At 39.8% G+C, this 24968-nt stretch overlaps 6 protein-coding genes across 8 annotated transcripts; 3 read left to right on the top strand and 3 right to left on the bottom strand.

Annotated features, from left to right (window-relative positions):
* Positions 1–465: 465 nt before the first annotated feature.
* Positions 466–5409, bottom strand: LOC103403021 (probable nucleoredoxin 1). Its single transcript, XM_070816164.1, has 4 exons — positions 5009–5409; positions 2283–2762; positions 1678–2157; positions 466–1511 (listed from the first exon to the last, which is right to left on the bottom strand). The coding sequence occupies exons 1-4, from the start codon at positions 5120–5122 to the stop codon at positions 834–836; spliced, it is 1752 nt and encodes a 583-aa protein (XP_070672265.1). The 5' UTR covers positions 5123–5409; the 3' UTR covers positions 466–833.
* Positions 5410–6583: 1174 nt separating this feature from the next.
* On the bottom strand, positions 6584–8094 carry LOC103403312 (glucan endo-1,3-beta-glucosidase-like). The gene is made up of 2 exons (XM_029096175.2): positions 7938–8094; positions 6584–7676 (listed from the first exon to the last, which is right to left on the bottom strand). Exons 1-2 carry the CDS (start codon positions 7999–8001, stop codon positions 6700–6702), a joined length of 1041 nt encoding a protein of 346 aa, XP_028952008.1. The 5' UTR covers positions 8002–8094; the 3' UTR covers positions 6584–6699.
* Positions 8095–10763: 2669 nt separating this feature from the next.
* Positions 10764–11637, top strand: LOC103403020 (uncharacterized). Its single transcript, XM_008341822.4, has one exon. The coding sequence runs from the start codon at positions 10974–10976 to the stop codon at positions 11520–11522; it is 549 nt and encodes a 182-aa protein (XP_008340044.1). The 5' UTR covers positions 10764–10973; the 3' UTR covers positions 11523–11637.
* Positions 11638–13456: 1819 nt separating this feature from the next.
* On the top strand, positions 13457–16352 carry LOC103403018 (transcription factor bHLH90). Its single transcript, XM_008341821.4, has 8 exons — positions 13457–13829; positions 13924–14103; positions 14179–14266; positions 14597–14665; positions 14755–15231; positions 15318–15551; positions 15654–15830; positions 15965–16352. Exons 1-8 carry the CDS (start codon positions 13732–13734, stop codon positions 16055–16057), a joined length of 1416 nt encoding a protein of 471 aa, XP_008340043.1. The 5' UTR covers positions 13457–13731; the 3' UTR covers positions 16058–16352.
* On the bottom strand, positions 16279–20639 carry LOC103403017 (proline-rich receptor-like protein kinase PERK12). Of its 3 annotated transcripts, none has more exons than XM_029096533.2 (9): positions 20333–20639; positions 19084–20132; positions 18366–18797; positions 18167–18253; positions 17844–17914; positions 17674–17750; positions 17422–17569; positions 17156–17317; positions 16279–17048 (listed from the first exon to the last, which is right to left on the bottom strand). In XM_029096533.2, exons 1-9 carry the CDS (start codon positions 20347–20349, stop codon positions 16746–16748), a joined length of 2346 nt encoding a protein of 781 aa, XP_028952366.2. In that variant the 5' UTR covers positions 20350–20639; the 3' UTR covers positions 16279–16745. The 3 variants fall into 3 exon arrangements, with proteins under 3 accessions (XP_028952366.2, XP_070671093.1, XP_070671094.1); XM_070814992.1 differs by having other exon boundaries at positions 20306–20638; XM_070814993.1 differs by having other exon boundaries at positions 20312–20638.
* A 2222-nt stretch (positions 20640–22861) lies between these two features.
* LOC103403016 (probable inactive poly [ADP-ribose] polymerase SRO2) lies at positions 22862–24718 on the top strand. Its single transcript, XM_008341817.4, has 4 exons — positions 22862–23657; positions 23785–24029; positions 24147–24298; positions 24413–24718. Exons 1-4 carry the CDS (start codon positions 23170–23172, stop codon positions 24530–24532), a joined length of 1005 nt encoding a protein of 334 aa, XP_008340039.1. The 5' UTR covers positions 22862–23169; the 3' UTR covers positions 24533–24718.
* The last annotated feature ends 250 nt before the right edge of the window (positions 24719–24968 follow it).

The raw sequence follows: 24968 nt of genomic DNA, 5'->3' as shown, positions 1-24968 counted from the left end.
AGTAAAGAGAGGGGAGATGAGTTTGGGTCAAACCTCCTTATCCCTAGTGTTTTCTGTTTATGGTTTTGATGGAGATGAGAGGAGCTCATTTGTGGAATTTATGACCGAAAGACAAAAGGTGAGAGAGAAATGATAGGAGCAGCGTTATTCATGATTAAAAATTAACAGGATATGTAAAAAGTAACAATAAATATTTAAGTAGCACTTTGCATATTTTTGTGATAACTAATTCATAAAAAAGAGAAGAGGATCATCTCCTGAGCTCAGGATGAAAATCCTCCTAATCACGAAATCTAGACCGTTCAAATTTAATTTAATAGTTACAATTATTATAACTTTTAAAAAATTCATCTGTTTGGAACCGTTGAATTAAATTTGAACGGTCTGGATTTCGTGATTAGGAGGATCCCCATCCTGAGATCAAGAGAGGATCCTCTTCCAAAAAAAGTACAAAAAGCAAAATAATTATCATAAAGTTCTTAATTTGTCACACTCATCTTATAATAATAATTATAATATTACACAATCTAAAACGACAGCAACATAACAAGTCACTACTTGCTAGATGCAGTTTCAAGCCTTATTATCACACACACATTACACATACATGATACACACTTCTTAAGCTTCTGTACAAACACCACCATCACAAACCCATCCTTCTTTGGATTCCTCTTCTTCCTGCTTGGCACCACACACTTACAAAATTCCAAAAACTCTTTAAACATTTTTTTTCTCTAAATTCTAACTTTAGTATCGGAGATTCTTCGACCAAAGCCCTCCATTCATCGTGGGCGCGTGAGGCACTTGACCTTGACCTTGATTCTAAGGTGTTAATTGTTTTGTCGGTGTAATTTTAACCAAGAAGGAGGAGGAATAAATTTACGTCTACACTCTTCTTCCTCTGCCTGCTTGGCACCATTTTCGATCTTTTTGTCTCCCTCCAGCGCGCACTTCGGGTGGAGATTGAAATCACACTCCTTACAGTAGAATGACCACACCACTCCCGGTTTTCCGCACCCATCACACACAAAAGCTGTACGCTTCGAGAGCACAAGCTCGTGCTTCTCATGAAGTGCACTCTTCAACTTCTCAGGCCACCCCCTTGCCATCTCAAATTCCGCTTTAATCTCCTTCATTCGCTCTTCGGTGAAAGGATAAGCATTTGCCCCATGATCCTTGATGAGATTTCTTGCTTCTTTTGTGACGGTTTGGCCGGTAGGACCGATTGCTATGAGCTTGGGGATGAACAGGACCTTGAATTTGCTTATCAAGAACGCTTTCCTTGAGTCACCAAAGGGAAGAGCAAGCCATGGCATTGTGGCGAAAACCTTATCAAATGCGTTTTGGCCTTTGTCACTGGAGATGAAAATGACTTCAAATGCATCGTCCTTGGCCTTAATCTCGTGGTAGGCTTCAACAAGTTTTGGCAGAAAGGCACGGCATGCACGGGAGCGGTGAGCTGAGAAGTACAGGAGAATGTTCTTCCCCACTAGATCTGTCACAGGGATCTGAATGCAGAAATAACAGTTGTTATTCACTTATTGCCACAGAAAACACACAAATGCACACGCACATACAAGTTACATGCCCAAAAGAAGCCATCTTTGGGCATTTGTCCTCACATTACACAAAAGAATCACACTATAAACCATAAAACGGGAACCTATATCTTACCTGAGTTCCATCTTTTCCAATGACAAAATTTCGATCCCCGGAAATCAAAATTGACTCCAGGGTTTGAGCTTTCTCCTTTGCCTTTTCTATCTCAACGAGCTCTGCAAACTTCTCTGGTGTGAAGGGGTAAGCCAGACTCCCATGCTCGTCAATGGCATCAGCAACGTTCTCACTAAGTGTTTTACCATCTGCCCCAATAATAACCACTGTGGGCAAAGTTGAGTGCTCAAAGTACCGAGCCAACTTCTTTACACTTTTGTCCCCAATGGGTAAAGAAAACCAAGGCATTTTCTCAAAATATTGCTTGAATGATTCTTCATCATCATCAAGTGGCACCAAAACAATCTCGAAGTTCTCTCCATTTGCTTTGAGCTTCTCATGAGCCTCCACAAGTTTCGGAGTAAATTCTACGCACGCACCGCGCGAAAACAATGAGAAATAGAGACCCACTATCTTCCCTTCTAGTTCAGAAACAGGCACCTTGATTTATGCACACATCAATGACAAAATTCAGATTGTGCAGCCGTGTTACAGGTCATGCAGAATTCATAAAATACGATACCAGTAATTCAGTATCATAAACAAGTAGCAGCACTGGAACTTACCTTCTCCCCATCATTTGAAATTACAAAGTCGCGCGATCGGGTGACCAGGATAGTTTTCAAGGACTGATCCCTTCTGGCAGCTTCTTCTTCATCTTTCAGCTCTTTCAACTTTTCCAGCGTAAAAGGGTACGCATCAGCTCCGTACTTCCGAATAATCCAAACTCCACTGTCACTCAAAACTTTACCATCTTCGCCAAGGGTCACAAGATGGGGTATCTCTCTAACTTTGAACAACTCATCCACACGACTGCGTGCTTTTGAATCAGAGAACGGGATTGCAAGCCATGGCATCTCCGCGAAGTACCCTTTGAATGACTCATCGTCTTCATCAGCGGAGATAAATACAATCTCAAAATCACCTTTTGGAGAGAGTTCATTGTAGGCCTCAACTAAAGCTTGGGTGAATCGTTCGCATGTACTGCACCATGATGCAGAAAAATACAGCCCAAGCTTTTTCCCCTTCAAGCTCTCAACCTTAATCTGCAAATCCAAAACTTGACATATGATGATATGATTCCTCTCTTATATCATCCCATTACCAATATAACGATCGAAACTAACCCCTCTACACCTCTAAATTTTGTTTTCCAGATAGTTTAGTGGGCCTTTGAAATTAGTCTCTCTAAACCAATCATTATTCACGTTAATACATGGTGCCGAAAAATTTACAATTCAAAGACAGTAGTTACATCATAATCCAAACCGTTTATTTTCAGAATTATCATTTAAATATCATCCCTGTTCGAAATTAATCAAATTAAAGACCGTTTAGTAAAACAATATGTATCAAATAGTTGGACGGGTTGAGGAACTTAGAGCAAGTCCAGCGGGGACAAAATGTCCCAACCCTCAATCCAAAAAACGTGTCGGGCCTCTATCAATCAAGTCCACCCCATGAAATGAACTGGTACCCAGCCCGAGTTGGGCAATGGACCAGCCCAAAATAGACTGAGCAAGAAGCCGGGCTATTGGCCTGGCACGTGCGATTCACGCCGGTGTGGCGCGAGTGCCCGACACGGTTTCAAAGCCCGAGCCCGCGTGACAGGCGCACTGACTCCCCCCCCCGAGTTGGCGACGTGGCTTTCTTTCGGCCGTTGGATTTCCAACGGCTAGTTTTCTAGACCGTTGGATTTCCAACGGTAAAAAAAAATTAAATTTTATTTTTAACATAGACAGTCGGATCAAAGATCAACGGTCCACGTTTTTTTTACAAAAAAGTAAATTAAAAAAAAAAAAGGCCCCAACGGTCAGAAATATGACCGTTGGCCACGTGGCAAGTTCCTGGCTCTTGAATTTGAATATTTTTCAAATCCAACGGTCCAGATTAATTAACTATATTAAAATTCATTAAAAATTATTAAAAAATACATAAAAATTTTAAAAAATTACAGAAATATTTGAAAAATGTTATTTTTTTTCCTATAAATACATAACCCTCATCTTCCACCTTTACACCACATTTCAATATTTTCTACACTTTCTATACTATCTACATTTCAATATTTTCTACACTTTAAGAGAAAAAAATGTCTTCGTGGAAGCTCATTGAAGATGTTACGGCGTGTCGGGATTGGTCGAAAATATTATCGGAAATCTATCTACAAAATAGTACGTTTGGATAGTGACACGTGGCATGACGTGATTGGTTGAAAATCTTATCGAAATCTTTGCTAAATTATTGTAAAACGGAAGTGACACGTGGCGTGTCGGGATTTGTTGAAAATCTTAGTGGAAATCTATTCACAAAATAGTACGTTCAGATAATGACACGTGACGTGACGAGATTGGTTAAAAATCCTATCCGAAATTAAAACTATTTGATTTTTTTATTCTTTTAGAAAAAATTTAAAAATATTTTAAATGGACTGGGTGCCAGCGCATTTTGTAGAGATGGAGATCGTTTGTGCCAGCGCATTTTTTCACTAGGTGCCAGCGCATTTTTTTAGGGATGGAGATGTCTTGGCCTATCAGTGTTCATTGGAGTCTGTTACTGTCCATTTGAGTGGATAAATACGCTGGGTGCTGGCGCAAAATCCTTAGGGATGGACTTGCTTGGCCTGTTTGCTATATTTCCCGAAAACAACTAAAGAGAATTTATCTTAGATCAGTTTTTCTTAAAATCCAAGAATTTGTTTTGATATTTAACTCATATACTGTTTTAAATCTCAAAACTATAGAACCCAGTTGAACTTGTGATGTGAGAGAAAAGAGAGAAGAGAGAGAAAAGAGGGAGAGAGAGCCAGCGTGCTTTAGAAGTGCGTTGCTTAAAAAAAATACACTTATAAATATAAAAGTTGTGAGGATTTTAAGTGTTTGGTAAACTGAAAAAAAAAAAAACTTATTTTAAAAACTACTATCAGGATAAAGCTGAAATCAAAGAAAAAAATTGAAACTGCTATTTGCGGCTTTGGAAAACTAACTTTTTTTCAAAACAGACGAAGTTGCAATCCTCCTTTTAAAGAAAAGATTTATTATCAGACTGCTTTTTTTTCTAAAAATATTTTTACAAAAAAGTTTACCAAACACTCTACTGATTTACTTCACAGCCGTTTATTCTGACTGCACAGCCCCTTATTCTTACATCAATTTTTTTTCAAAGCACAACAATACCAATCCACCCGTCAGTCATATCAACTTTTGTATTTGGAGTGTTCAAGGTCCACTGTTGTGTAAAATCGAAAGACGAAAGAAGCGAAGAGGATCAGAAAAAAGATGTGAAGTTTTACCTGATCACCATTGTTACGGACAAGAAAGTTCCTCTCGGAAGCCGAAAGAAGCGAGACAACGTCGTGGGGTTCGGAGCCGACCAGCTTGGCAGCTTTAACTTCGCCGTCGGACATTTTTGATCTTTCGTATGTTCCTAGACGAGGTCGGGATTTCGAACTTCGAATTCACCGGAGGCTGTGTGAATTGTGAGAGTGAGTAGTGTGGGGGCGCGGGGGGAGGGGGGGGGGGAGAGCGCGGGGGGAGGGGGGGGGGAGAGAGATCATGGAAGGGCCTATTTATGTGCATAAATTTATAAATTTTTGTGTTTAGTGGGAGTGAGAGGGAGTCCAGAATTCTCTAGGGACATTTTTAATGTTAAGGAAATATTTTTATTAGTTTTCTAAAGAAAAAAAGCTTTACTGGCGAACAATTAACAGCCATTCATGTTAAAAGCAGCTTTTTTTAGTTCGACACCTGTCCCATTCTTGTTTTTTAGCTATCATTTAGTGTGATGTTGAACCAATGAGCATCCACATTGTCTTTTAAGTTGGAACTGCTGCTAATTGTTTAGCATTCAAACATTCTTCTTAAAGAAAACAAGAAGATAATTATAAGAAACTCACTTAAACTATTGAGTGAGAAATTCGAACGTGAATACAGCGTAAATTAGATAAAGCATATTGCTTTAATAAATTTGGTTAAACCCAAATTTATTTTTTAAATTAATCAGATTTTTGATGTGGACATTTGATATGGACAACCATATTATTTGAATTAATTAAATTTTTAAATTTAGTTTATTATTTAATAAACTAATAATTAAATAAACTAGTTAATTAAATTATGATTGTAGTATACGAGGAGTTTTTCTCCTTAATTTCCTTAGATTTTGTAAAAATTTTAAATGATATGACTGTCCACCTAAAATGTTATCTAAAATGATATAAAACATATATGAATAACATCACTCTAAATTTAGGCCACAAAGTTAAGTTATTATTTTGTGTTGTAAAAGTGGATGTCCCACTTGACGGAATAGGCATCCACAACCAATTAGATGATGAATTTGTGCTGCCAGCTCTCTGTGACCTGTGCTATTTAAACAATCATTAACCTTATCAGAGAGGTATACGTTTTTTTTTATATAAAAGCCTATTAGCTTCCAAACATATCATATAAACGATACATCTATTATTTTCATTGTCTTTGTACTTTCAGTTTAATAATGAGAGAGATTACTGCTAATGCCTCATGTAGGCATACTTGCCGAATCTTATAAATATTATGTCTTATTTACTTTATATTCTGCTGCACACATAGATTCTATTTCACAACACCTTGTTTATTTAAGGTACAATTGCAATCGTCGTACTTAAGTGTGAACATTGGAAAAAAAAAAGTGTGTACCTGGACCACAACATCATCAACATTGACTTGATGGAATCATTGACCTTTCCGGGTCGTCAAGCGTAAAATTAAAACCCGTGCTCTTTATGGGCTTTGGCCCGTTTTGATTGTTGACAAAAGCCCAATTTGGCGTACGTAGTATTTGGTTTGTTGGTAGTTGTCTGCGTTTGATTGGATAAGGTATCAGATTCGACTTTCGTAAATGAAATATGTATTCTGTGATGAGTTTGATATCTAGTTGTGAGTAGCCCGTTACAGCGATGTAATTTTATTGTGGTACTGTAAGTGCATTACATTGCATAATTTAGTTGAAATTAAGGTCATAAGCCTTGAGCCCATCAGGCCCAAAAATCCCGAAATGTCTCTCAAACTCTTCCCCATGCTTCTCATTCTCATCAAACAAATCAAACAAGAAAACCTCCACTCCAACCCCCGGCCTCCTCGGCGTCCCAACCCCTTCCACCGCCCGTCTCACCACCTCCGCATTGTATGCCCTCGAATTCTCCACACTAGCGGCCTCCCCTCCGCCGGTCGGCCACCCCGTCTCCGAAACCACCACGGGAACTCCAACAACTCCCTCCCTCTCCATCGCGCTCACAAAAGCATCCACACTCGCGTCGAAAAGATTACTATACACCAACTCACCATCGTTAACGACCTCACTGGTGGCTCGAAACAACGCGTATTCAAGAGAGACGTAGTTCTTGTTGCGTAGGTAGCTAAAGTAGGGGTAGGAGTTGACCATGAAGGGAGAGTTCGTGTCGCGGAGGAAGCGGAGGAGGGGGAGGAGCGAGGGTTGGACGGAGGGGTCGAATGAGGCTGAGGAGGGAGGGTATGAGGCGGACAAGACGGAGGCGGCTTGTGGGGAAGAGAGCTTGATGGAATTGTCAAGCCCTAGGGTTTGGAGGGCTTGATGAAGATTGAGAATGGCGGGAAGGACGTGGGGAGTGTAGTAAGGGTCTTTAAGGAAAATCTCGTTGCCAACGGCGATGTATCGGATTTGGTTTGCGGGGATGTGAGCGAGGATGTTTGATTGGAGCCAGTCAAGGGTGGTGGCGACGGAGGAGGAGGCGAGGGCAGGGAGGAGTTCATTGGGGACGCCGATGGTGAGGTGGATTGTTGGGGTGGCGGAGAAGGAGCTGAGGGTGGCGGGGTCGGTGTTGAAAAGGCGGACGGATGAGATTCCGTTGTCTTGGAGGATTTCGAGGACGGTGGAGGGTGGCGGGAGATTGTTGGCTACTCGGCCGTAACAGATTCCAATTGGTTCTGCTGCTGCTGAACCTACAAATGTAATTACAAAATCAGTTTATTCAAACTTAATTTAGTTATTTAGTGCATGCCTTGCCATGCATAAATTCATGCAAATATATATATATATATATATATATATATATATATATTTGTATCAAAATTAGATTGACGTTTATAACTCAGTTTACTAAGAGTATTTTCTCTTTACACTCGATATCTCAATTCGTTTCTTACCTTCCTGAATAGTATCAATGAAAATAATAGACAAAAGAGAATGAATATGAACTTTACCTAATGAGCGTGAGAGAAGATAGAGAAGGATGAGGAGATGATTATGATCAAATTTCTTTGGCATTTTAGTTAATTTGAAGAATTGAGCCCAATCAAGCTGATATGCTGAATTAGTACTTAATTGCTTGATGAAATTTATTTAAATTAAATTGGGATGCCGAGCTATGATTTGTTTCGGTTAATTATGTTGTTTTGATTTTGGTTTTAAAGTAGTTTGTTCTTTCGTTTTGGGATTTCTAGTTTAAGAACATGTTTTGGTCATGATTTTGTTGGTTTCACCTACTAAATTACAGTTTCTCATCTTCTTATTGAATGATTAAAAAAAAATTGATACGATAACTGACTTACATGACTGATGAGACACTCTCATAAAGGATGAGATTATGTGCATTAACGATTGTACTTAAGCTAAATTAAAACTAAATACAAAAAACTTAGAAATAACCTAATCAATCACGTAATTGAGCTGTTTCTATATGTGGTCCCACTTTAACCTTGAGTGTTTGGATAAACACACTTTTTGACTAGCCAGCGCCCATTGAAATTAGGCTTGACTAGAGTCACACGTTCGAGCTGATTTTTTGACATTCAAACCATACCAGGGCTTATTATAGTTGTTAGAACTTAGGAAGTGTTGGATGTAAAGACATTCCTTTTCCACCAACACTCCTCGCATGGATTTTGGACAAGTAAAATATGGCCAACAAACAAAATGCATGTCTCCATGTTCTTGTCAATGCTAAGTCCAGTCGCACGAACAAAAATGTTACTTTTATCACATATTTTTGTCATCATTTGTACTATCTATTATAGAGATGAAATCTACATGTGTTGATGAGTCAGACCTCTATTAGAGAGATAGTACAAATATGTAGTAAGTATGACGTTAACTCGTCCCACACAACATTGAGGATGGCTGAGCCTGAGCCCTCTACATGGTAGGTTTAAGGAAGGGGTCAATGTAGGGATTAGACCGTTAATGACATATATTTTCAAATTTCAGGTGGGCGGATCACATTTCAGCTAACTCTATTTCCCCCTATGTTACTATAGTACTACATTATATATTAACTGATGAACTTCGTGACAAAAGAAAAATAAAAAACTATTTTTAAGACTTCAAAAATCTAATTGTGTACTTCTCGAACGAGTATAATAATTATCAATTAATGTCACATATAATGTGTATACACTCTTAGGTTTTCTCTAATCATAATAAAAAGAAAACCTAAATCTAAGCTGAATCCACGTAGCAGAATCGCTCCTTTATAAAAAAAAAGGGGGGGGGAATAAAGATGGCAATGAGTGAGCACTAAGTAAAATGCTCCATGATATTTTAAATTATAAAGGCTGGCACTAAAAGCACCAATTTTTAAAATACCATTTCATTTATTTTTTGTATAGTCTCACTTTGATACTTATTTTTTCACAACAAATAACAAAATTTCAGACAAGTTGATGTCTTTACAATTAGGGTAATTCTATTAATACCCTACAATCTTATGAATACATCCCATAATTTTATTTTTTCAGTTAAATTTTCGTTTTTACCCTGATGAATTAAGTTTTGAAGTCCAAAATAAACCCCCATCCACCCCCTTATGTCGGCTACCAACCACCACAGTGTCTAGGCAAAAAATCTCAGCCACTCGCCATGCTCGCTCTCTCTCTCTCTCTCTCCATATATATATATCCAATCACCAGCCACTCGCTAGTAGGTAATAGGGAATTGGGAGATGGGGTGTGTGAATCAAGAATGTTGGGCAATTCTCGATCTGTTAGAGAGTCGGTCTTGGATGTCAACTTCTGCGACGTGGAGGGTTTTTGGCTATGCTGATATCGATGATGGATACCTCTTATATGGGTGGCCCGTGGCCATTGAGCTAGCTTTTTTGCAGTCATTTGTCTATAGTGATGGGGTGGCTTCAGAAAAATGGAGGACAAAACTGAAATTTTAGAGACACATTTTAGATGTGAGGTGTTAATAAAACAACCCTTACAATTATTGTGTTCTAATTTGCACCCTACAAAATTTTTGGATGAACATTTTTTTTTTTGGGAGAAATGCTAAGGAGACTATTTTAAAGTGAAACTCTTCATGGACTCTCTCCCGCCTCACTGTTGAACGTTAACTCTCGTATCAATATTATAAAACGTTGGCAAAAAAATGAGGTGACATATAGTCCATGAAGTCATTTTTTTTTAGAGAGTCTCTTTAGCATTTATCTTCTTTTTTTTGTCAAATATTTTTGGATGAACATATTAAAACAATATAACAGTTTGGAAAGATGTACTTATATATTCCCAGATCAAGGGCTGAGATGGATATGTGTTGAATTGATTCCAATCATATGCTCAATTATGCGATCCCCTAGCAAACAAATGCTACTTTTATTTCTCATGGGGGCCTTCTGAGAAACACTAATGCACTGTCCAAACTCCAAAGGCTCCAAAATCTTGCTTTCTCTCCATACAAAGCAATCTCTTGCAGCTCCTCCTTCCACAGCAAAGAGATCAACAGGGAATATCTTTACTTGTCTCTTTATTAAAGAAAGTTAATTTCCTACTTTTTAAACACAAATACCAAACAATTGAGTCCCGGTGTTAAAGTAACGCTATTTAGCCGCATAAAAATCATCACACTGTTGACTATAATGCATGGACACGGATAGGGGATACAGTACGACACGAAGATACGTCAAATTAACAAGAAGTATTATTGTATGACCACAAGAGAATACAACACGACACAACATGACATGGGAATACGAGATAATATCATCGTATCCATGTATAGTAGGCTGACACGCTCTCATATTATGTTGATTTTAATATTAATATTCGCATGGCCCAGTCTCACAGGCAATCATATTAATGTTCTTGCTTGATCCATGGGTAAACCCAATTCTCTCCCTTTGCCTGCACTCAAAGAACAAAGACCTGCAGAGACTTTAACACTAATGAATCCCTAAATCCCATATCCTCTGTATTATCCAATCCAATCCAATCCAATCCTATCCTATCCATACCATCATCATGTCCTCCTTGCAGCCCCAGCAGCAGCAGCAGCAGCAGCCCGTTGGCCCTGTTCTTGTTTACCCTAACAATGTCAATAAACAGCCTTCATCTTCCCACCATTCAAACGGCTCATTCGGGACCGTTTTCATCGTGCTGGCCGTTATAATCGTCATCTCCGCCATCGCTTGCTTTCTAGGAAGGCTCTGCAACCGCCGCCTCAACAGCTCGAGACCCCATAGGCAACCGCAGCATAACTTTCGTCCCAAGAAAGAAGCTGGCCCTGCTGATGGCGGTGGTGGAGATCATCACATGGAGTTTGGCAGGGCTCCAAGCTTTCGAGCAGGCCCGAAAGTAGCAGACGTCAAATTCGGATTCGATAGGAAAAACCCGAATGGGAATAGCAGCAGCAGAGGAGAGGGCAGAGGATACATGACTCATCATCACAACAAACCACATCATAACGGGAATGGGGAAATGGATCATCACATGAAAGGTGAAATGAACCAGCAACCTGGCGGCGACGGCGAGCATCACGTTGGAATGGGAGATCCCAGAGCCAGTGGATGAAATGATGATCAGATTAGTAACTTCTTGTTGCTGGATTGGCTTTCCTTTCTAAATTAATCTTCCTGTTTTCTATGTTCCTCTGTTATTATTATTATTATTTTTAATTTGTTTCCAACTCTGAAACTTCTATTGGAAATTTTGAGTAGAAATTTCATTGTCCTACATTGGTCACTACCAAAATGTTTCCTTACTTTATAAGGCTTTGTCCATCACTCTAATCACTTTCTATAGGGGACAAAACCTTATAAAGTGAGAAAATCTTTTGGTAGTGACCAATATGTGACAAAGAAATTTCTACTCAAAATTTTCAACAACTTCAAGTGCTGATATAGGTTATGTTAAAAGGTTTGTGGCATATTATGGACTAGTGTACAAAATTATGGCATGGTATGATCTTCAATCACAGAAGGCCAAAACCTTGATCAATGATCCACACTCTTTGCATAGATGAAAAGGAAAATAACTTCTCTCATAAAAAATGAAAGTGGAAAATCTTGATCGTTACACGTATTAGTAATATTACGTGACTGTTATACTAAAAAAATGCAACGAGCTTATTCTAAGGTGAAGGAGTTGTTTAAAATAAGGACGAGAATGTAAGTGTGTCAAACCAATCATTCAATGTCATATGAGAAATTTAAAACACGCGGCATCTTGTTACTAATTTATAATGCCACAGTTGCATCCCGAAAATTGTAGGCAAGTCTTTCTCCATTTTCAGATTTCCGCCCAAACAAAATGGAACGAACCACCGTCCCTGCCCCCGATCAATTATATTGACGACAAATTCACCAACAAGCAACAGCAGTTCATAAGAACATTTTTTACGAAATAATTAAAATGATTTACGGTGAACAAATTCAAAGATAATTTCTATCAATTTTCAATGTCATGGACTAAAGTAAGAAATTATAAATATCTCAATGATCATTTTTTCTCAAAAGCCTTGAATAAATTCACTGCAAATATACCCAATCTTTCATGAAACTTGGGCTTAGGCTGAAGTTGTGTGTATGTATAAGACAACAAGTAGGCTATCATCATGTATCTGGGCCTTAAGCCCAGGACCAGTAAGAGGCCCAATTATATGGCTGGCTTCATCTGTACACAACTGCCTCAAACAGTACCGTTGAGGAATTATCAGAGAATTGTAACCGTCCGGCTAAAGACAGACAACGTATACTGAGATGATATGTACCTTCTAGCTAATATGCTTTTCCCTAAATTTTGTTTTTCTCCTCCACCACCGTTTACATTTGGTTTTCTTTCAATATTTCCACCTCAAAATATTGCATTACCACACTTCTTACACAAATTTTAGTGATTTTCACGTTTTCATTTTTTCATTATGCATTCTATCTTCGCTTTTGTGCGTTTATTTTTCTTTGCTTTATTCAATTAAGGTTTAAAAAGAAAGCTGAGTGCACGGGGAAAGGAAAGCAGAAAAATTGTAATGCTATGTGTACCGAACCCAATTAACCACACATACACGAGAGATGAGCCCGCATTTTTTTTAACGCAAGAAATGATTGTTTTGGAAAAATTTTGACTTTAGACCCGACTTTTTTCCCCAAGTTCTATTTTGCACTTATGTATTATTTTTAGACAATGCAATATTCCAAAATACGTTTGAGGGAATTCGAACTTGAGTGAAGGGGACATACACAACCAATTAATCTAATTGACATAAGCTTATTCATTTCCACTATCACAACTCAAGATTAAACATTTTTTTGTTTATTAAAAAGACGACTCCAAGCTAATAAAACTCACTACTTTACGAATGACAAATGAAAACGTATATTGTATGCAGTTTTACTTTACAAAGAGTTTATTAACCATTTCGATTCTTCTTACCCAAGAAAGAAACACTTTAGTATCTTTTTTAACTGTTGCAGTTAAGGGTAGCTTTCAATTCCATTGGGATCGTTTGAACCATTCGGTGGTCGGTTTTTGTACACTGGCTTTAGTCAGTCAAAACTGTCCCTCTCTCTCTCTCTGCTGGTAGTACAGATTACCACTGTCACAGATTTGCCCCTCTGATCAAAACGATTCACTCCCAGGGTCCCCATTCCAAAAGCAGAGAGAAGTTTGTTAGCCTTGTCGTGTACCAGGTACCCCAAAATTCATTAGCGTGGACTCACCACTCCAACCCATTAGTCACGGTAAACCGTCACAAAAAGGAAGAGAAGGAAAATCAGTGAGATTGATGGGTTTGGAGGCAGCAATGGAAAGGCTTCGACCCCTCGTAGAAGCCAAGCAATGGGACTACTGTGTCGTCTGGAAACTCGGCGACGACCCCTCCAGGTAATATTACCAGAAACCCACGTCCAATCTTTTTTTTTTTTGCTTTTCGTAAAGTTTGAATTTGTACTTTTTATGTGCTTATTGAAATTTGCAGGTTTATTGAGCTGATGGGTTGCTGCTGCGGCGGCGGGTGCGACGGCGGTACTGTCAAAGTGGAAGAAGGAGAGAGCGATGAGACTCGGGTTTGCAGAGATGGGTTTCTGAAGCACTCGATCAGGACTAAGGCTTGTGAGGCGCTTGCTCAGCTTCCTTGTTCCATGCCTCTGTATTCTGGGTAAGCTTTTAGCTCTCTTTGTTTTGGGTTGCGTTTTATGTGTTTGTGTTTTTGCTTATGAGAGATTGAACGCAGGATTCATACGGAGGTGGTGATATCGATGCAACCCAGGTGGCTCTGTGGGCATCCCAATGCCTCGGCTTCAAATCCTTCTCAATCTCACGTGGGTACCCCACAAGTCTCTCACTTTTTTCTTTTCTCATCACTTTTTCTCGGCAACCAAACAGTACGCAGGCTTTGTGTTTTAAAATATGGGTTTTCGAGGTTGGTCACAATCATTCAAATAGTTGCATTGTTTTCAGCAAAAAAAGAGAAAACTCACAGCTCCAGGCTTCTGAAAGTGCCTCTATAAAATGTATACTTAAAAATGACCTTTTCATTTTCTGTTCCGTTTCCAAACTTTCCCGGAAACCAAACAGCTCATTAGATGTTTTCTTACACTGGGTGGGAGTTGGACATTCTTCTTAACATGGAATAATCTTACTTTTGACAGGATTCAACTGGAACCCGAGTATTGATCCCGATGCTTAGTGGCCTTATTGAGCTTTTCTCCACAAAGAATGTACGATTTTAATTCCTCTCTTTTCTAATTGTATTCAGACTGCGGTATACATTTTCTCCAACTTGAATAACGTACATTTCGCTTTTCAGATTCCGGAAAATCGAAAGATGGTAGAGTTGTTTATGTCTTCATTTAATGTCTCTGTAAAACAAGAAGTCATATCTCCACATGATTATGCCAATGTGAGCCTCAATGCTAGTGGACCACAAAGGGTGCTACCTTCTTTGAGTTTTGCAAGCTTCATTCCTAGGCCACACGTTTTACCCTCAGTTTCCCCATCGACCTCCTGCCCTGAGGGATCATCCAGCGGTTCGAACCCTTCAAGTCATCAACATCCATTGCTGTCTTCGCACTCTAAAAAGCCCAATTGTGGCGACAACTTGTTCCAGCAACCAGCAGGCTTTGCTTCAGGCAGTGGCAGTGTGGAAGAGGAACATAATGCAAAGGTTAACAGGAAACAAAGCGGGCACTACCGATCCAAGAATCTCATAGCTGAGAGAAATAGGAGGACAAAGATCAAAGACGGGCTCTTTGCTCTGCGTTCCCTAGTCCCGAAAATAACCAAGGTTGAGACCCTCTTATCTATGAAATACTTTTTCTTTGCATTTTATTTATCTTTTGATCTTATCATCCGTCTGTTGAATTATTGTAGATGAATACAGCTGCTATTATAGGAGATGCTATTGAATATATAGAAGAGTTGCAGAAGAAGAAGAAAGAACTTCAAGACGAGCTCAGGGAACTTGACGAAGAGGAGGACCTCACCAAGACCAAAGTGGATATGAAAGTTTTGGCCTCGGACGAGAGAAAGGAAGGCAGAATTTGCTTGACTTCTGCAGAGCAAAACAAGAGTTCCTCCAGTTTTGTCCGAAAAAGTCCAACCGTTGTACGCATAGCTTTTAATTTATCATCGCACCTACTTGAGCTTTCACATCCAACTTACACACTAGATATGTTTCAGTTCATTTATGTCCTGCCTTTTTGTTAGGTGCAAGTGGAAGTGAACCAGATTGGCAAAAGAGATTGCTTGATTAAGCTATTCTCTGAGCAGAACCGAGGCGGGTTTGCAAGGTTGATGGAGAATATGGATTCCTTAGGACTTCAAGTTGTTGATGCCAATGTCACCACGTTCGACGGAAATGTCCTAAATATTCTCAAGGTTGAGGTAAGATTCCGATAAAGAAAATTCATCTTGTATTTGAACCTTTCATAAGAAATCATGTCTTATCGAGGGAGTAAGAACAATTTATTTTGCTCATTTTTCTTACATACACGTTGCATTGTTGTGTTCATCCATAGGCAAACAAAGACATTCAGGCAAAGAAATTGAGAGACAGTTTAATCCAGCTAACAAGGGGGACAAATCAGACTGTTCATAAAGGGATAATCTGATCAATTATCGTTGATTTTGGAAAATCAAGGTTTCATCCAAGAACATCTAAACAGCTCCCTTAGCCATGTCCAAGTATGGAAGATTATTCTTCCTTCATTTATCGTCGGAAGTATGGAAGTTTTGGAGGCTAACATAACAGGTTTTTCCATTTCATCTCTTCATATATGAGCAAATTCATTCTTCAAGGACCATTAAAAATAGATTACTGGGTCTAATGAAGTACAATTGCAGTAAAATATTCTGCTAATGATTGCATCGTCGATTAATCAATGCTAAATTCATATGATTTATACATTCCGAGATCCCAAAAGTGTGTAAATACAAAAATTAGGCACATTTGACTGAAATCTTACTGCTCTACCTCTAGTATCAATACAGATTCTTCGTATTAATGACTAAAAAAAGTACCTTGAGTAAACTTTACAAGCTCTTCCCTGCTGGTAATGCGTCGAGGGAACGACCTTCATCAAGGAAAAATGGAGAAGAAAAAAAACGAGCAGCAGCTTAATTTACACTAATATGTCAGATTTAGTCAATAAATTTAACAAAAGTGGTCCACTGTCTCCCTGTTTCTTTTGCTCTCTCTCTCGAACTCTCTCTGTGGAGTACCATGAGTTAACAATGTCAAGATGACGAGTGTGTGGACATTCAGAAATCAATTCACAATTATTTCGCCACTCTTTCTATTCAGAACCGTCTGCCTTGATTTCCGCTGATTATCTGCTCACCACCACGCGTGGTAAAAGCTCGAGTATCTGATTCATCACTTGAAGGATCCTGGCGAGTCCATAAACTTTGGGGTCCTGATACCTCTCTGGAAGTGAAATCTGCACTGGATATCTCTGAGCTGCCTCCGCTTCCTAATGCCATCCTTCTGAATCTATTGATGTCTTCATTGTACTGGCCAGAGTCATATGCAGTACTCTGCCCAACTTTCACTCCATTCGTTAGATCAGATAATTCGCCTTCACAGTCCAATGCTCTTACCACCTGAAAAATAAATCATCCAGTAAGTCTGTAGTGGTGACAATAAGTCCAATACGCAAATAGTTATACTCCAATAAATTGTCATCATTGTTCTGTTTATTAGTATTCACCTGCGCCATTCGTGGTCGTTTTAGAGCAGAATGACGCACGCAAGCAGCAGCAGCCTCGATCATTCTGAACATTTCACCCTCCACATAATGTTTCTCAAGCCGAGGATCTACTAATTCACTCAAATCCCCAGTTTCAAGGGCTTGAATAAGAAGTGGACGAGCCTGCGAAATTTTAGACACAAAATTATGAATATGAAAACAAAGTGGATTGCTAAACCATTGACAGGCTGCATTTGACATGTTTGCAAAGCGAAAGATGTTCATACCCATTCAACCAAACTCTCATCCCCTAAAGGTCGAGTTGGATCAACAGGTTTCCGCCCAGTTACAAGCTCTAGAAGCACAACTCCGAACGAATATACATCTGATCTGTCCGTCAATTTGCCACTATTTGCATACTCAGGTGCCATGTACCTGAAACCAAATCGAACATAAGTTCCAAGGTTGTAATTTAAGTGTCACAGATAAGCAATGCAGTCATCAGGCAATAGTTCCCGAGTTTACAAGGTCTGTTTTACCCGAATGTTCCCATGACCCGAGTGGATACGTGAGTATTCATGTCGTTTGTAAGTTTGGCAAGCCCAAAGTCTGCAACCTGTGTTTGAAGAAATTCAAGAGTTAGAAACTAGAGGCTCGCTGTCAGAAAAACAAAATCAGTACAACATGAAATGAACAGGTATAGACATGCCTGTGCTTCAAAGGCATCATCCAGCAGAATGTTTGCCGATTTAATGTCTCTGTGAATGATTTTTGGATGGCCTTCAAACAAATCGTACAAGGAAAATGGACAAAGTGAGATAATTTGGACAGAAAGCGCTGACAATAGCCACTGAGGGAGTGGGCAAAAGGCCTACAAGCGGCTAATGAGGCGCGTAAAAGATGCATACCCGTGGCTAATAGCGTTATTAGCCACTGATACGTCTTTTACCCACTTCATTATGTACCGCTAATGTCAGTAACTATTATCGGATCTAATAACACAAAGTCACAAAGATGTATATAGGTGCGTACAGTCTTCGTGTAAATACGCCAAGCCTTTTGCAGACCCCAAGGCAACCTTGAGTCTCTTGGTCCATTCCAACACCGGCATTCCGGCACCTGAAAGTAGATAACAAATCAACAATTTGAAGTACCATAACAAGTAGTTGAATATATAAGAAATAAAACTAACAACATCAAAGGATGAGGTTAACTAGATTAAATCACCTACCATGCAAATGGTGCTCAAGAGTTTTATTGGGAACAAATTCATAGATAAGCAATCTTTGCTGTTCAGAGATGCAGTATCCCACCAGAGAGAGCAAGTAACGATGATGCACGCGACTAATAATCTCAACTTCAGCCCTAAATTCCTTCTCTCCCTGCCCACTACCAGCCTTGAGCTGCTTGACTGCCACAACTCTTCCGTCCGGCATCCAACCCTTGTACACGCATCCGAAACCACCCTCACCGAGAACGTTTTGACGTGAAAATCCATTCGTTATCTCCATCAATTCTTCGTAGGTGAAATGAACCTTGTTAGCAGCAATGAGACCGGAATCTCCAGAACTCTGCGGGGAAGGTCCGTGCGGTCCACTCGAATAGAAGCTTTCTGTTGGAACAGAAGCTGCAGAACTCTGTTGCTGCGCATGATAATATGCACCTGCATCACGTACAAAGCACAATTATTGAGCTCATTCTATGTACACTTTATATTATCCTTATGTTAGACCACCACTAGAAGAAAAACTGAGTATAGCTAGTGCGGTATTATCACTACAAAATAATATTATCTTTATAATGTTTTTACATAATATAAATGCCTTATATTCACCTCACCTGTGAAACTAATAGCAGTGACTATTATTCGTTTTTCTCTTGATGGATCCCAAAAACTAAGTTGTTAGGAAATGAGTCAACAATGTATACAATTAACGGACAATCTTTACCCGGAGTTGATAAGTTAGTGCCAGGGGGACCGGGGGTGGGAGGCATGTAATTTGGGGGGTATGGTTGTGCCTGCTTCTTTCTCTTCCTTACAAACACAACAATGAGGGCTACCAAGGCAATGAGGAAAACTCCAGCTAACGTCAAGCCTATGACAGTGCCTGTATGCCTACTACTACTACCCCCTGAGTCGTCTGAAGCTGCAGACTGACTTCTGGTTGAGGGAGGGGAGAGGGTGGGGGTGGAATTAGCAGGGCGAGGGAGAGGCTGAGTTGTAGTTCCTGAACCTGCTGGAACCGCTGGAGGGCTAGGTACTGTAGGAGGAGATGGGGTGGTGGGGTTGGTTGAAGGTGTAGCTGGAGGTGGAGAGGCTGGAGGCGACTGAGAGTCACTAGGTGAGGATTGAGAGGAGCCTCCGCCTTGTGATGAATCAGTTGGTGGTGATTTAGATGATGAACTGCCTCCAGAGGATGATGGTTGAGGAGCATTCTCATTGGAAGAACCACTAGGTGGCGGTGGAGAAGCTGGAGGAGAAGGCGATGATGAACCAGATGGCGATCCTTTGTCTTTTGAGGGTGAAGGTGGTGGTGAGCGAGGACGAGGAGGTGACTTTGGTGGCGATGATGATGGTGGTGGTGAAGAGGGGGATGGAGAAGACGGAGGTGGTGACGATGGTGGAGGTGATGATGGCGGTGGAGATGGCGGTGGAGATGGCGGTCGTGGTGAAGGTTTGGGGGATGGTGAAGACTTTGGGGCAGGTGAGTCTGATTTTGGAGGCGGAGACTCTGATTTCGGAGGGGGCGCTTGTGATGGCGGAGGTGGGGAAGGCGGTGACGGTGTTGATTTGCTGTCCTCGGTACTATCGTGGGGCTGCGCGGTGATCTTGCTGTCACTTAACGTTGCCGCGATTGGTGAGTCATGATGAGGTGGTGAATGTGGGTCAGGGGGGTGAGATTCATGCTCATTTGATTCCGACATAATTCTCCTTCCTTTAATTCGTAACCTCTCTCCTTTTTTCTTTCTATCAAAGTTTCCTCCTTCCCAATTTCCCCTGTAATAATTAGTTTAGCACAAGATTAATTAACTAAACCTTTCATTAAATCCAATATTTACCAGAGAAAAAAAAGCCTAAACAAATAATAATAATAATTAACCCAATAATCTTATGTAATGCGGCAAAGGTTTCAAACAATGCACACAAAAAACGAAAAAAGCAACAAGAACCTGTACATGCAATAATGCAACTTTTACGTTGGATAGGTTTGCATGGATGCAGCTGCAGCTACGTACAAACTTCACGTCAGTACAATTGGCTTGGACTCCGTCTGCATGCATGCAACCATGCACGTACGTACGAACCTATCTCTCTAATTCAAACAAATTATTTGTGTTTGCGTTAGAGAGAGAGAGAGAGAGAAAGAGCGGAATTACAGAGATTATCCAGAGATGGATACAGATCGAGAGGGTGGTTGTGAGAGAACTGAAAAGCATTCAACACCACCCACACCACCACCTAATGCCACCAAAAACAACCAAATTAAAAATAAAGAAAAATGATTTGAAAAAGGTAAAAAAATAAAACAATCCCGAAAATTTCTCTCTTGGTTTTTCTTATTAAGGTGTCTTTTGTATGTGTGTATTTTGTGGCTTTTTTCGGTTGTTTAAACCCCAACTGTCGCTCTTTCTTATTTCTGAGGTGCTGCTCCTCCTTGTATGTCGGGTTACCATGCAACCTAAACGGGATGGTGGGTAATGCTTTTGTGTCACGCCAAGTCGTGCCAGTCGGGTCGAGCAGGATCGGATCGGCGTCGTGGTGAATGTGTTTGTTGCCACACCCACCCGTTATTCGCATCTAGATGGGGGCCAATATGACGAGTTGGCAGTTTCTTTTTAGGAATAAATGGTTGGCTATATTTTTAGTTGCACACGTGACATTCGATTTCAATCTTATTTTGATTCCTCTAACCCTAAACCCTCATTTTATTCCCTAAAGTTCCAAATCTGCTCTAATTCACCCCAACCACCCCCACCCTCCCGAAAACCCCATTTTACCTCCTAAAACTCAAAAGTCGATGTCTAACTCTATAAAACTAAAAATTCGCTCCACATCGCCTTAATTTTGTTGATTTCGTTTGGGTGCACCAGGCTAATCATTTTTTTTCTTTTTTTATTTGATCTCTGCAACTCAAGCACATCAACCCAAAAAATCCAAATTTTTTATTTCTTCTTTTAATAAACTTAATATTTTCTCTTAAATGTTGAATGTTAACGCATAGTGAAGATTTATAATCAAATCCATTGACATGTGTGGCATAGTCTTATTGAGTGGTGGGTCCCATATATATGTTTCAGGAGGTCATTTTTGAGTTTTAGTAAGAAGGAGAGAGAGTCCACTAGTTAAAGTGGAATGGATTTTAAGTTTTAGGGAGTAAAATGATGATTTTTGAGTTACAAGAACAAAGTGAGATCAAAATCGAGTTCCACAAAGTATAGCTAAAAATAAGCATAAATAATGCTGATCGATTTTTTTGAGGAAAGATCATGTTTTTTCTTCTTCTTTTCGCTAAGGGAGGAGGGATGAGGAGATGGGAGGGTTCGAAACTATTATAATAATTTAAGAAAGAGAGAAGTTTCGAACATGGGCGCATGAGTGGAAAACCAACACCCTATTCACTAAGATATTGGACCGCATGTATAATACTAGGTAACCCAATTTAATCTGTACTTTAATTCTAATTAAAATTTGACTAATAATTGCAATAAAAGAATTTATGATGTAAAATATGTCACATAATTTGTTGTATGAATTTAGTGTATGCAGCACCACCCATTTGCTACAAAAATTGTACTTGTGAATGGTAATATCCACGAATTATGGGATCTCAAATGGGTATCTTATTACGTGTCTCAAAAACACTAATTATCAAATCAAGATTATAGTAAGAATTTAAGAATGTACATAGCAACATCAATGATAAGTATTAATGGGACTGCAAAAGCAACAACTTTAAAAAGATAAAAAAACTTAAGAAAAATAGCATAGAGAAACCAATAAACTCACGTCACTAAAATGTAATATGACTGTTCTTACGAATCGAAGTTACATTGCCAAAATAAAACCCAGCGCCATATTGCCAAGGAGAACTTGTAGAACAATGGGCGAATTTGGGAGAGATTGTCCTTAGCAATCTAAATGTGCATCACATCATTACACTCAAATTACTTATCTCACACGAGAAATTTTTAGTTGTGACGGAAACACGGATGATATACCATATGTGTTTTTACGCAAGTGTTGGAAAATTTTAATTTTAAAGTTATTAACCTTTTAACACACATAACTCATCATTTATATAGGGACATGTAGTGTACCACATTGTGTGACGGTCACATTGAAAAATCTCTCCTCTCACACTCTTTTAATATTTTAATATTTTTTTTATCAAATGCTAGTGATGTGTAGAAAATATTAAAAAATTAAAAAAATGTGAAAAAAGTAATTTGGAAGGTGTAAATATAATTTCGCTTCGCACACTCTAAATATAAACTCTTATTTATATTAAATTTTATTAAATATTTTCTTATTCGAATTGGAAACCAAATCCAAATCTGAGTAGGAAAACTTGCTTCGAAAGTAAACGGATGAAACAACCCACGTCCCGCATGACCGGCATTAAATTCCAGAAATTACCAAACCACCCTCCCACCAATCCCCCAGATACCTAAAATATCCCCATCAACGGTCCGCACAACGGTCACTTCTCGGGCGGCATACCTAATTTGTACAGGGGCAAATTAGACAATCCATACAGTTCAAAATCCTATTTTCTAGAGGCCACGAAAAGTTCCCACCGCCTTAATGCACAGCGGCACGGCTACACTCTAAACCGCCACGAATCTCCGAAGTGCCTCCGATAAATATGTCCACAGTTTAACCTTTCCTCATCCATTTGGTCCCGGATTCTCAGATCTTGAACCGTTTCTTGCTTCTGGATTTTTTTGGTTAATTTTGTATACAGAGTTGTTTGTAGTTATTTTTCTTTCAATTTCTCGCTGATCCGGTCGCTTAATTCGTAAGTTTAGCAGCGATGTCGACCGATCAGTTTGAATTCGAAGACCAAATCTCGATGACTATTGATAATGACGAAGAAATTCTGGATGCTGGGTCTGATGGGGGCGATTCGAACGACTCAGTTTCGGGTCGGTTTGGGGTTTTCACCCGGAGCGGGATGGTCCGGGTGGACGACGAGAGTTTCGAGCACGAGATCATCAGGAAGAGCTTTGTTTTGGGCATGGATTTGGCCGGGAGGGACACGAATATTGTGGCGGTGCACAAGAACTTGAGCTCCGATCCGACGAGGAGGGCGAGGTTCGAGTCGTTTAAGATTTTCACTCAGGCGGTGGCTCGGAAATGCGGCGGGAACGCCAACGTTAAGTACGGTTGGTACGGCGGATCGAAGGAGGAACTTTGTGATGTTTTGGTCCATGGGTTCAGTCGGTGCAGGGAGCCTGCTCCAAATGAAGTGTCGTACGGTGTCGGTGTTCATATGATTCCTGCCAAATTTACATGTGATGGGTGAGTTTTTTTTCATTTGTACCCATTTCTTGTTTGTGTTTTGATCTTTGAGAAATTTGATATCTTTGAAATCGAAATGTTTCATTTTTATCGAAGAATTGATGGGTTGTATTGAGCGTTTGGGTAGGGCATTGTCGTCGGTTGTTGATGAAAGTGGGCTGAAGCACATCTTGCTGTGCCGTGTGATATTGGGGAAGGCGGAAATGGTGGCGCCGGGGTCGAAGCAATCACAACCAAGCTCCCAGGAGGTGGACACTGGAGTGGACAATTTGGTCAATCCAAGAAGATATGTTGTTTGGAGTGCTATCATGAACTCTCACGTATACCCTTGCTATTTGATCAGCTTCAAGGCTCCTAGTACTCTCCCAAATGGTTAGTAGCGCAAGTCGAAATTCGAATTGGTGATTTGGTTTCTGTTCTTTCTTTTGGTTGTTTGATGGAGATTTCGGTTTTCCGAAATGAGATTTGACTCTGGTTTTGTATGTTCAGTTGTTTCAGGTGTTCCAACAATGCAGCGGAGTGCTTTGAGACCACCCCCCACGTCTCCATGGATGAGCTTCCCTGCTCTGCTGTCCATTCTCTCAAAGTTCTTGCCTCCGACGAAAATGCAGTTGCTCGTTGTTTGTCACAACAAATTCAGAGTAAGTTTTTATGGAATTTTCTGTTTCGCATGTTCAATTTTCATGAATGGCAACGCCTAATTTCGAACTCTCCGGTTATTCATTGTGCATATGTGTGTTCGATGGATTTTGCAGGCGAACAAGATAACGCGCCCGCAGCTGATACAGAGAGTGAGGCAGATTGCCGGTGACAGGCTGTTGATTGGAGTGATCAAATCTGTCAAGAGGCAGACTGATGCCGGGGCAAATGCATGACGTTGTTGGTGTAGTTGTTTGTTGAACAACCCTTAGGGCTTTCCTTTTGGATACACAGATTTAGAGATGATTTAGACAGACAACTACCCACAGGTTTTTTGTTTTTCCAAATGTCGAATATTAGCAAAATTCAAGCCGGTTTCCTTCTTCATTGCGAAATCGAAATATACAGATTTGTTCTCAAAATTGGTGGTTTCTGGTTGTTTCTTCCTATGTAGCAGTGACCGACTTTGAATTATAGCGGCCGATTTTTGTGTTTGACTTTTTTTGTCGCCTTTGGCCGGCTGAGAATATCAATCAATTGCTTGATCAGCAAGCATAAAAAAAATAAAATGAGAATTGGTTGCCTTTCACAGGAAGAAAGAGAAGGGAGATGAGGGTAGAAAGCAAAAACCAATTAAGAACTGAAGCTAAAAATGAAGATAAAATACTTGTC

This window comes from Malus domestica, chromosome 16, assembly GCF_042453785.1.
Source record: "Malus domestica chromosome 16, GDT2T_hap1".
Lineage (NCBI taxonomy): Eukaryota > Viridiplantae > Streptophyta > Magnoliopsida > Rosales > Rosaceae > Malus > Malus domestica.
Note: the sequence above shows the minus strand (reverse complement) of the source record. Positions and strands in the feature narration are given on the sequence as shown.

Bases quoted from the DNA above. Each gene is read 5' to 3' on its own strand.
- LOC103403021 (XM_070816164.1), bottom strand. From the start codon at position 5,122: ATGTCCGACGGCGAAGTTAAAGCTGCCAAGCTGGTCGGCTCCGAACCC. The intron at 2,763-5,008 runs GTAAAACTTCAC...TTGGATTTGCAG, and splicing joins TCCGTAACAATGGTGATCAG to ATTAAGGTTGAGAGCTTGAA. The intron at 1,512-1,677 runs GTAAGATATAGG...TTCTGCATTCAG, and splicing joins TTGGAAAAGATGGAACTCAG to ATCCCTGTGACAGATCTAGT.
- LOC103403312 (XM_029096175.2), bottom strand. From the start codon at position 8,001: ATGCCAAAGAAATTTGATCATAATCATCTCCTCATCCTTCTCTATCTT. The intron at 7,677-7,937 runs GTAAAGTTCATA...TTACATTTGTAG, and splicing joins TCTTCTCTCACGCTCATTAG to GTTCAGCAGCAGCAGAACCA.
- LOC103403020 (XM_008341822.4), top strand. From the start codon at position 10,974: ATGTCCTCCTTGCAGCCCCAGCAGCAGCAGCAGCAGCAGCCCGTTGGC.
- LOC103403018 (XM_008341821.4), top strand. From the start codon at position 13,732: ATGGGTTTGGAGGCAGCAATGGAAAGGCTTCGACCCCTCGTAGAAGCC. The intron at 14,104-14,178 runs GTAAGCTTTTAG...GATTGAACGCAG, and splicing joins TCCATGCCTCTGTATTCTGG to GATTCATACGGAGGTGGTGA. The intron at 14,267-14,596 runs GTGGGTACCCCA...TACTTTTGACAG, and splicing joins CAAATCCTTCTCAATCTCAC to GATTCAACTGGAACCCGAGT.
- LOC103403017 (XM_029096533.2), bottom strand. The intron at 17,751-17,843 runs GCATGTCTATAC...CTTCAAACACAG, and splicing joins ATGATGCCTTTGAAGCACAG to GTTGCAGACTTTGGGCTTGC. The intron at 17,570-17,673 runs GTAAAACAGACC...ATTTGGTTTCAG, and splicing joins CGGGTCATGGGAACATTCGG to GTACATGGCACCTGAGTATG.
- LOC103403016 (XM_008341817.4), top strand. From the start codon at position 23,170: ATGTCGACCGATCAGTTTGAATTCGAAGACCAAATCTCGATGACTATT. The intron at 23,658-23,784 runs GTGAGTTTTTTT...GCGTTTGGGTAG, and splicing joins GCCAAATTTACATGTGATGG to GGCATTGTCGTCGGTTGTTG. The intron at 24,299-24,412 runs GTAAGTTTTTAT...TGGATTTTGCAG, and splicing joins TTTGTCACAACAAATTCAGA to GCGAACAAGATAACGCGCCC.